At 32.1% G+C, this 11,953-nt stretch overlaps 1 protein-coding gene across 1 annotated transcript; it reads right to left on the bottom strand.

Annotated features, from left to right (window-relative positions):
* Nucleotides 715-1,882, bottom strand: LOC109710358 (transcription factor HEC2-like). The gene is made up of 2 exons (XM_020232870.1): nucleotides 1,413-1,882; nucleotides 715-1,349 (listed from the first exon to the last, which is right to left on the bottom strand). Exons 1-2 carry the CDS (start codon nucleotides 1,654-1,656, stop codon nucleotides 883-885), a joined length of 711 nt encoding a protein of 236 aa, XP_020088459.1. The 5' UTR covers nucleotides 1,657-1,882; the 3' UTR covers nucleotides 715-882.

The raw sequence follows: 11,953 nt of genomic DNA, 5'->3' as shown, positions 1-11,953 counted from the left end.
ATTAACTAACCTTAATAATGTCATTATGCACTTTTTAATGCTAATGCTTCATTGGCGACATAAGTTCCATCTTTAATTCCGACAAAATATATGCCGATATATAAACTATTAATTAATAAGTTTTGTAGATAATTAAATGATTAAGTTTTAGTGCTACCATAAAACAAGATTAATGTTTACTACAAACTATCAATCCCAAAATTTACACTTAACAGATAATTTTGTGTGCATGTGCATGTTCTAAATTAAACACGCGGTCACAACCACAAACAAGCATAAAGTGTGTCGGTTTAAGTGCACACAATTTGTATATAGGAAAATAATATATTTATATACCATATATATATATATATATATATATATATAAATATATAAAAATGTGTATATGTAATTCCTCGACATATATATATCCCAGTTGTACTTAAAGGGCCCATATATATAGTATATTTATGTCTACGGTATACATGGTTTGAACCCTAAATGGTGGTATAATTTAGGTGCACATGGCTCCTGTGACAAGAAAATAACAAGGGGGAATAATTTATATATATAAATTAAAAAGGCCACTGTAACCGTTATCATGATTCCATAGGCCTCCAAGTCAAATAAAATGCAACAAACTTGTGTTACATCATGACATCATACACTAACAACAACAACAACAAGCTATATATGCAGTGAGGTAAAATGATCATGATGAAAATTAATGCCATTTATATACACCACCATTAATAATATGTAATCTAGTTAATTATAATTAGCTACATGACCCATCATTTGATCTTATTTTTCGCAATATTGTGAGCTCACAATCAATTAAACGATAATGTTTCCATTGCTCAATTAATTACCTGTAGATCGTAGTGCTATATATAGCTATAGCTAATTCAGTGCATCCCATGGTTGCTTCGGCGCAATGAATCCAAACCCTAGCCCTTGATGCGACGAGGACGAGGACGACGACGCGCCATGCACGGCCCAATCTACGGGCGCGGAGAGGGGGACCGCTCCGAGGAACGTCGCGCGGTGGGGGGCCGACGCAATTGGCGGCGGCGGCGGCGGAGGGGGCGGGGGGTTGGATTGGAGCTCCTGCACCTGGCGCTTCAGGAACTTGACGTAGCGAATGGCCTCGTCGAGCATGGAGGCCGTGTCCATCTTGGTGCCGCCGGGGACGAGGCGCTGGAGGATGCGGATCCTCTCGCTGATGCGCTCCCTGCGGTGGCGCGCGGCGACGCTCTGCGGGTCGTCGCTTATCCGGACGTTCCTCCGCCTCGGCTTCTTGATCGTCGAGGGGTCAATGTCGACCGGCTGCATCGCCGCGATCTTGTACACCTCCTCCTCCCTCTCCCCCTCCCCCCCTTCGCGATCCTCCTCCTCCTCCTCCTCCTCCTCCTCCTCCTCTTCTTGATCACGGTGGTGATCAGCAGCAGCAGCAGCAGCAGCAGGAGCAGCTTCTATGTGAGGAGGAGGGGTGGAAAAGCACGGGGAAGGGATGTTATGGGCATGGATTAATGGTAATATTGCTTCTGATGAGGGGTGAACAAGTTGAAAGGGGGGTTGGTGATAATCAAAGAGCAGGAATGGGTGGCTCCCCATACTCATCTCGAGGTCCCAAGAGCTGCTACTGTTGGTGTTGGTGGTGGTGATGTTATCCATACCTAAGTTGCCCACTCAGGGCTCTGTACAAGGAAATGAAAGATAGGAGTGGGCTTGAATAGAGAGAGATCTAGAGAGAGATCTAGAGAGAGAGAGAGAAACTATTTATCTACTATGACTGCTTAGATAGTAGTAGACTTTATATATAACTAATGAGACCAAAAGCATTGTCAAGGATGTGATTGGGTGGTAAGAAAAAGGGTAGGAGATTGGTTAGGGAAAAAAGTCTAGAAAGAATACACCAGTTGTGCTACTAATCTGGCGTCCCCAATCAATGAGATTTTTTTTTTGGATTCACAGATTTCATTGTGGTTACTAGAAAAATATTTTTATTGTGCTTTTCTCTCAAAAGAAAAGATATGATTGATTAGTTATTGATGATGTTGTGTAAGTATGATACAGTAGATTTTCTCGAAATAGGGAATTTTTTTTTTTTTTTTGGAGAGAGATAGATAACACGCTACCCGCTTCGTTTATTTTATTTAGAAATAAATTTAGCTGGAAATGTGAATCAACTAGAATTTGAACTTGGGTCTCGGATACCAATCACCAAGTCCTTTGCCACTTGCTTTAGGGACGGTCGGTGATTTGGACATACTCTTAGATCGATAGAACTTAAATAGAACTTTTGAATGCAAAGTAGTCCTAAGATTAATATATCTGAATTATTTTTTTTACTATATTAATTTTCTTGTAAAGAAGTATTAAAGTTATCTTTGAGTTTATATCTTTTTAGAAGGTCTCGAATTCAATTTCTACATCTGTTTAGGGTTTTACCTATTTCGTCAGATCATTTTGGATAAGAGAAATGGTAAGGATAAGTTGTATAGTTTTTATCCACTTTAGAGTGTATAGATACGTAATATTGCTATTTAGGAAATATATACAACAGAAGTTCTAATCTATACTTTTCCTTTTTGTTTCGTTAATATTATATTTTTTTGATAAAAATGTCGTTCTTTTTCCGCTCCATCGGTTATTGTTAAAATCGGAACGGCGAAAAAATAATTAACACAAAAAAAGAAAAGAAAAGGAATGAGTACACTGAAATTATGTGGTTCGGCCAACCGCCTACGTCCACGGGCGAAGACAGAGCAAAAACTTTATTAATACCGAAGACAGAGTACAAAGATTGAATATCTCAAAAATAAGACGCCAAAAGAATATAATATAGGATCGAAAAACTTCAAATACCATCCCTGTGGTTTCGCACTTTCTCACTTTAGTATTCCGTGGTTTTACTTTTTTCTTTTTATTATTCCATCTACTAATTTTTTTTGTTAAATTAATGACAAAGTTAAAACTAAGGGGTAGTAAAGTGAATATCCGATGAACTATATATATAGGTAGGGTATGTGAACTTTTTTGTATATGATTTAACGAAAAGTTAACAGAGGGGCTGGCGAAAAGAGAAAAATGAAACCATAGGGTACTAAATTGATACACTTTAAACCAAATGATACTAAAGTAAGAAAGTACGAAATCACATGAATAATATTTAAAGTTTACCCTAAATAGATATATATGATGCGCACATGCCTAGAGTATCTCCAAATGAAGCATGGCCTTACAAGTAATGAGATCGAATCTGAGGACAACATTCTCTACCGACCGTCTCTAGAGCAAGTGGCAAAGAACTTGGTGGTTGGTACCCAAGTTTCCAAGTTCGAATCCTAGTTGATTCACATTTCCAGCTAAGTTTATTTCTAAATGAAATAAACGAAGCGGATAGCGTGCTACCTATCTCTAAAAAAAAAAAAAGAAATTCTCTTGGCCGTACGGACCACCCAGCAACTTAGACTTAATTAGTGCATGGCTTCTAATTAGTCGCACCTGCTTCACTCTAAACTTAGAGTCTATCTAACTCTAGTCCAATTTAACTGTTAAACACATGTCTAATTCTAATTCAATTAGAATTAGCCTCTTACTTATAATCCATATATATAAGCCAAACTAATTTAAATTATATTTTATTCTAATTAGATGAGAATTAACTTCAATTTAGACAACTACAAATCTAAACCAAATTTAATAATTATTCCAAGAGGTTCTTGTCATTGTAGCAAAATCAAATGCATGTCTTTTTTTTTCCCTTTATCTTTTCTATCTCTCATTATATATTTGGCGTACGTGAATCTTTTCTATCTCTCATTATATATCTGGCGTACGTGAATCTTTTTCTAATTAATAAAATTGTTAAGATTGTTTCTAAATCTATTTCTATCAGATTGATCTTTTGAGCAATAATTTGGAGTTGTGTAATTCTCATGGACTTGTGACGGAAAGCTATATCAGTAAAAAAATAATAATAATAAAATAATAAAAGTTGTAGAGTAAGTTCAAAAAGAAAAATAAACCCCTTATCTTATAGTGCACTTAAAAAAAATTTAAAAAGTCATGCAGTTTCTTCAAACCAAATTTGTCCATGAGAGAGTCATTTACTTCTATTTAACTACATTGCAACATTGCGAAGATAGAAAGCCTACAAATTATACCAAGTTGTTCTTTGCCTAAAACTTAATTATCATTTTATAGGATTTTGGCTTAATGTATTACTAAATATATTAAAGTGAGGGATAAGAGTAAGTCCAGTTTTGTTATTTTATCTCATCCGTTTTAGTGTTTTTTAACAAACCAAAAAATAATGGAACTTGCGACCTCTGCAGAAAAGTCCAGTTACACCCAGCTATATATATATATATATATATATATATATATATATATTTGTTCACAGGTGTAGTAGCTATAGCTTGTTTAATCACCATGGGAAGGTTGCGGAGGCGTGTTCTATTTTTGTTTACTGAATTGGATATGGTGATCAGTATTCTCAAAAAAAAAAAAAAAAAGGAAAAAGAAAAAAACAGAAAAAAAAAAGAAGAGTATGATGAGGCAAATAAAATAGTGTGGTGTTGTAGGAAGAGAGATAGGGAAGGCACCAAAATGATCAAAGTGTACAGCTGTGCTCCTCGTGAAGTATTGCAGGCTTTTACACATCCCTAGAGCTTCCTCTCTCCCTCTCTCTCTCTCTCTACTCTCTCTTTCATTATCTCTCTCTCTCTCTCTCTCTCTATGTATGACGAATGCATGCATTCAATTCCTAGGGCTCACTCTTAACCTACCCACTCAAAACCCTCCCCAAAAATGTCCACAAGGAGCTCTTCTATACATGGGGAGTCCCATATTTTTTTTTTTTTTTTTTGGAGAGAGAGATACGTAGCACGCTACCCGCTTTATTTATTTCATTTAGAAATAAACTTAACTAGAAATGTGAATCAATTAGGATTCGAACTTGGGACCTCGGATACCAACCAACAAGCCCTTTGCCACTTGCTCTAGAGACGATGGGTAGGAGTCCCATATGTTGGCTTAAAAGAGTCAGCATTCTGTTGTTCTATGGCGGAAAGTCAGATTGACCCGAGTTATGTTCGAAATAGTGAGAGGTCGAGTCGAGTCGAGCTATGTTCGAAGAGGCGCTATATCTCTATGCTTTAAATAAATTAGTTGTATATTTTTAACCGTTCGAGATTTTAGAATTAATAGTTAGCGTCAACAATCTGACACTATACGGCCGAGGTCATCTTTGGTATTACAACAACTAAAGTCACCATTTTTTTTATTTTGGAAGGACCAAAAAAAATCTAAAAGTAAATTTAATCTTCTATTCTCCACTATATAAAATCCAAAAGTTAGGACTCATTTGGTATTGGGGATCATCTAATGTTATTACGCAAAACGAAGTTGTGACGAGAGTAAATAAGAATATATTTTTTTATTTTTCAGTAGGACCATAAAATTCACATCATAACCGACGCATTATGATTTCTGCAATGTGATATTATTGTAAGGAAACAAAAGATATGCTTCAATACACCATTAGGTATTGAAATCAAATCCTTTATTGGTTAAGTGTACGATTGGATTTTATGCGAAGTAACCTGCTATATATACAGATTACCGACTTAGATTATTTAATATGGCGATATTGAAAAAGAGTTAGCAGCATATACCAAATTAGTTATTCCCAATAAATATTAATCTTTTTATTTAATTTTGTTATCTATCAAATTAGATAATATTCAATCTATTTGATTTTTGAATTTGGTATCAAAATGTAAAATTTGATTTTTGAAATTTAAATTCAACTTTTAAATATGAAGCTAAATTATATTTTTAATCTTCAAAACTAAATCTTAAGTTCTAATTTAAATTGAAAATTTAAATTTGAACTAAAAATTTTATTTAGAATTTGTGTTTTATATATAAGAAACAGTCTATAGAGACCAAAATATCTTCTAGATGAATACCTGGTGACTAATAACTATAATAGCATGTGACTTTTAAAGCCATGTTAGTCTCTACTACTTACTTAGAAAACTAAGTGGCAAAGATTTATACGATGTATTAAACTGCGATTCTGGAAACAAATATAGGATTTTCCAATCATACTTTTTTATCACATGCAACATACTTTCGATCCCCACAATCTCAAATAAAGCATTAATTAAGTTTTTTTTTATGATTGTTGGGTATTTTAATCAATGGTCCATATTAGTGGACATGATGTAGAATGAATAAAGTATCTAAAATCTTTTTACAATTATTTTATATTGTTTATCTAGTGATTATAAAGTCTTAAAATTGGCATTACTAGTCTATTTATAAATTCATTGTTAGTTTAATGGTATTAAATTATTTCAACTTGCCTAAGATATAATAGAAAATTCTTTTTACTACGGAGAAAAATTAACCTCAGTATCTCTAATTTAATATTGAAGAATTGTATCATCTATTTTATCTTAGGCAAGTTGAAATAATTTAATACCATTAAACTAACAATGAATTTATAAATAGACTAGNTGCCTAAGATATAATAGAAAATTCTTTTTACTACGGAGAAAAATTAACCTCAGTATCTCTAATTTAATATTGAAGAATTGTATCATCTATTTTATACGGTGTTTCACTTTTACACATTTGTTCTGAAACCACTCAATTATAAAGTGGGATATATCAAATAATCATGAAAATTGAGTACTAAGGACATGAAATTAATAGTTTAGATCAGGTCTAATAATATTGATAATATTCATTCATAAGTCCATTATTATCGATAAGAAATGAAAACAAGAAAACTCCATATTGAAACCACTCCAGCTCAAGTGAGTTTGTACATGATTTATCAAAATCCAACTTAACTACAACATCAAACCTAAACATTGAACTTGATCTCTAGCTCGAGACGTAGTGTACTGGGTCGGGGCAGCATCTAACCTCACCAACTTCAAAGCCATATCTTTAAACCCAAAATACCTCTCTCTCTCTCTCTCTCTTTATATATATATATAGAAACATGAGCAATATTACAGGTACATTCTAAAATGGAATTTAGATCTTACACCAACTATATCTTAATGTCATTCTTATCATCATATCAGTTTTCTTAAATTTCACTAAAAATCAATTCATTTTTTATCAATCCTAGGATTGCGGGTGTAAGATGTACATCCCTTCTTGGGGTGCAAGAAGCATTTTTTCATATATATATATATATATATATAGTCCGGCTATGGTGCATGTAAAAGCACCAAGCACTTGGTGCTTGTAAATTTTTTTACCGTTAGATCTACCATTTTAATCATTTCCACCGTTAGATAATACTATTCAACTAACCACCCACTCAACCCTAGAGGTCCCACATCATTCTAACCGCACATCCCTTAATCCAATGCCAAAAATCTACAAGCACCAGTAACTTGGTACTTTTCGGTTACTATACTATCGGTAGCACGGAAACTTGCGTGTTACCAAGTTATTTTCGATGATGCAACTTCCGAATTGATAGTCGGCTCTATTAGACATGATCTACACTATTGAAAGAATTTTAAAGCCAAATTTTATAATTTTCGACATCATTTACCTATCAAATGAGTAATCTAAAAATAAACGATTGAAAATAAAAATCTCATAAAAGATGACGATAAAAAAATTGAATTTAAGATCATAGGTACTTATCTTACTCTAGACAGTGAAGAGAATTTTCTATAAAAATTTCATCAAATTTGAATTGTTATATTGTTAAATTTACAAACGCATCAGATCGGCCAATAAAATTGTCAATTTTGTGACTTTTTGATCACTAGTCAAATTATATCAAAAAAATTAATATGAATTTAGTAGTGTAGATCATATTTAATAGAATCGATCGTCGATTTAGAAGCCGTATAATAAAAAACAACTTGGTAGCACGAAAGCCTTCGTGCTACTGATAATATAGTAGTTGGATTTCTCTCTCTCTCTCTCTCTCTCTCTCTCTCTCTATATATATATATATAGAGTCCGGCTACTATACTTTTATGAGTATAGAGCCTATTGTACTCATAAGTTTTTAGCCGTTAGATATACCCTTTAATCACTTTCACCCGTTAGATTATACTATTCAACCAACCACCACTCAACCCTAGGGGGCCCACTATCAACCTAACCGTAACCCTTTTCATCCTAATCGCATATTTTTTCATCTGAACGGTCGAAAACTTATGAGTACAAATGGCTCTATACTCATATGAGTATAGTAGCCCCAGCCTATATATATATATATAGTTGGGTTGGAATATTTTAATAGTAATCAGCTGTGGATACTCTTTGGTGTTTAACTTTTGAATAAAAAATTATAAAGTTGAGATAATAGTGATCCCCCTAGGGTTTAATTGTGGTCCATCTAGAGTTTAGTACGTTGTTGGTAGAATAACATAATCTAATAGATAACATTGATCATAGATAGATTTTATAGTGAAAAATTGGATAGCATCAAGTACTTGATACTATTAATACTATTGCAAACGGACTCTCTCTCTCTCTCTCTCTCTATATATATATATATATATACACAGTCACATGTCCAAACAAAGTACACTGTGCACATGCATACGAAACTTTTCGCACTGTAGTTAAATGTCTCTGCAGGGTATATATATATATATATATATATATATATATATATATATATATATATATATCCTAAGTTCCCCATCAATTTTTTAATACTAAAACTTAAAACGAGTTTGTAAATCCTAATTTAATTTAAAAAGAATAGGTTTGCAATTGTTGGATTAAGCGTTGTAATGTTTCGTGAGATTAATTATATTCCTCAAAATGCTGACATGCATTTACAAAACTCCCATTCCTTACACGCTCCTAAAAACTATATGATCGTATAACAAACGATTTTTTTGAAATTATTTTAGTTTAACATGCATCGCACGTGCACATTTGCTAGCATTTCTTTGTACAACCGAGTTAATTCTCACTTTTGTTTATGGAACAACAAAATGGCTTTTTCTCCTTACTAATTTGTTTCTCTTCTATTTGATTTGCATATTGCACTGACAAAATTTTCTATTCATGGTTTGATTTTGGGCATGACATTATATCCGTGACTTGTATATTTTCCTCCTACTATCATGCATAGAAAGTAATGTATTATAAGAGCATAAGTTGTATTAACAGTGATTCTTAAGAAAAATACTTCTAACAAAAAGATTTGTTATTACTAGCTAGAACTAGATCGTTTTACAAATTAGACTTGATCAGATTCAATAGAGATAATACATGTAGTTCTATTACGTAACTATAAGTTTCTCCAAAATTATTAGATGCTAACACCATGATTGGCTAACTTTTCAGAAAAGTGCTAGAGACTTTTGTCAGCTATCGACTAATTAATGGGCCCTCCTCGGTTATTGCATAATCTACTAGATATATATATAGTTGGAATCTAGGAAACAACTCCAATTTTAAGGCATAGCATGCCAGTATATCATTATGGAGATTGTTGAGAGCATATGATGAAGCCCTAATGCTTCCCACAATAATAATAATAATTAAAAAAAAGAAAATGGGGAGCCAGAAGACAATGTATACTGGGAGAAAGGATAATGATCTTTTTTGTTTGTTAAGAAGAAGATGAAGGCAAGTGGGTTCCTATCCCACAACCCCAACTTGTCCTTTCTTTGCCTCAATATATATATATGAGAGAGAGAGAGAGAGTTGTGCTGTATACTATTAATATTAATATATAATATAATACTATTCACTTTGTAACTATTGTATGCGTAGAATTGAGTGAGTAGTTGGTGAAATAGTACTGATCCGGCTAAGAGTGTTAAAGTGGATAGTATGTACTACTAATAATATTTTAGCTGAGCTATATATATATATATATATATATATATAGAATTGAGCTCCTATACTTTCAAAAGTATAAAGTTATTGGTGTTTGTAAGTTTTTAGCCCTTGGATTAAGGGATGTGCGGTTAAGATGATGTAGGCCTCCTAGGGTTGAGTGGGTGGTTGGTTGAATAGTATAATCTAACGGGTGAAAATAATCAAAGACGTAGATCTAACGGTAAAAAATTTACAACTACCAAATACTTGGTACTTTTACAAGCACCATAGCCGGACTCTATATATATATATATATATATATATATGTGTGTGTGTGTGTGTGTGTGGCGTGTGTGTATATATATATATATATATGTGTGTGTGTGTGTGTGTGTATATAGTAATGCTTCTATACTTTTTTTTTTTTGTTACCGTTCATTCACGTGTATTCGAAGGCTCGGATTTAGTTTTTTTAAAATTGTGACCTGTAATAGCAGGTCACTTTAGGAGAGGTACCGATTACCAGGTACTTCAAAAAAGAATATTTTTGTCTTTTAATACATGGGCAATTTAGTCATTTTATATCTACTATATTTTCAAAATTTTTATTTTTTCTTTGTTTCCTTTTTCTCTCTCTATCTTTCCTTTCATAATTTGGCATTTCATATAAGAAAAATTTCAAATGATTTGACAATATAATCATTGAATTTAAACTTTAAATAGTAATATGAAATTCCTCTAATTTAAATTTCACTTTTAAATTTAATATTTAATATTATATTCAAATTTATATTTTAAAATTTTAAGTTTCATATAAATACTTTGAAATATGGTAAACAGAAATAATTGTTTGAATTCTAGTCTTCTGGTTTAGGTTTGGTTTTGGGTTTCGGAAAATTGGTCAGTTTTGAATTTGGATATGGATTTTTGAAATCCGTCGAGTTCGGAAATAAGTTTTGTNGTTATTTTTTATTCTGTTTATCAAAATAAAGCATCAGATGCACACTTTAGTAGATCGAAAGTTCTTCAATTTAAAAAGTTTTTTTTTTCCCCAACATTTTGACACTTAAAGTGATAGCTAATTTATGTTCCTTGTCTCTCTTTCTCCTCCAAAGCATTGCTCACATCTCCCAACACACAAGAAAAGAGAGGAAAAGCCACTAGAATTTAAAATCCCATAAGGGTTCTTGAGCTCCACTACTCCCTGTTTTCTATGATATAACAACATGATTGAGAATTTAAAACATCTTTTCTTTTTCTTTTTTTTTTACTGACAAAGACATGATTTTGAAGGCTTAAGATACAAACTTTAGTCTCAAATGTCTTATTATACTGAAAAAATAATTAAAATGTTATGATAAAAGTTTTTTGAAAAAATTAGTTAGTCCTATGCGAAAATACGAAAGAAATTTGAAGAAAAAATAAAAAATTTAAATAATTTTATATGATTCGGCCTTAGTACCACCAATAAAGGCTGAGTGGATATTGTAATTATAGTTTAAGTGAAGTATAAAAGAATACTATGATTACAAATTTAGAATCTTCAAAATATTTTTAATGCACTTAACTGTCATACGGAGCCAGAAAGTAAAAAATAAATTTATATTAATAATAAAATTTCAATAGAATAAAAAATTATAAATTATAAATTAAAGATAATTTCAACTAAATTAAATGGAGCAATCAAAATAAAATAGAGTGAAGATGCTCGAATCTCAAAATTTGAGACACAATTAAGAAAAATTATATATATATATATAAATAATACATTTTATAATAACATTTCCCAGTTATTACTTTTGTAAAAGCAACGCTTAAAAGACTAAAAGAGTGATCCTTTGTTTTTACAACCCATATAAAGAACATTTTATTGGTGTCCATTTGTACTTATTTCCACGTGCTTCTCGTGTATTAATTATTGCCTAATTCAAATTCGTTAATCATATGTTTACCAACTATTAATTAATGCCACAAAATTTTCACGCGCTGACATATAAAAATCATGTGCTTTGCTCATGATTTTTTTTTTTGACATTATTTAAATCGAGAAGTTTTTTTTTTCTTTTATTGAAAAAAAATGCTCCTTAACCTCTCATTTTTAGGATAGATTTGCAAGAATTTGAACCTTCCATAT

This window comes from Ananas comosus, linkage group 5 (assembly GCF_001540865.1).
Source record: "Ananas comosus cultivar F153 linkage group 5, ASM154086v1, whole genome shotgun sequence".
Lineage (NCBI taxonomy): Eukaryota > Viridiplantae > Streptophyta > Magnoliopsida > Poales > Bromeliaceae > Ananas > Ananas comosus.
Note: the sequence above shows the minus strand (reverse complement) of the source record. Positions and strands in the feature narration are given on the sequence as shown.

What these genes read in the sequence shown, in the direction of transcription:
- LOC109710358 (XM_020232870.1), bottom strand. Translation starts at nt 1,656, where the DNA reads ATGGATAACATCACCACCACCAACACCAACAGTAGCAGCTCTTGGGAC. An exon ending in TGCTGCTGCTGATCACCACC is followed by an intron (nt 1,350 to 1,412) that starts GTGATCAAGAAG and finishes AAGGGGGGGAGG; the next exon opens with GGGAGAGGGAGGAGGAGGTG.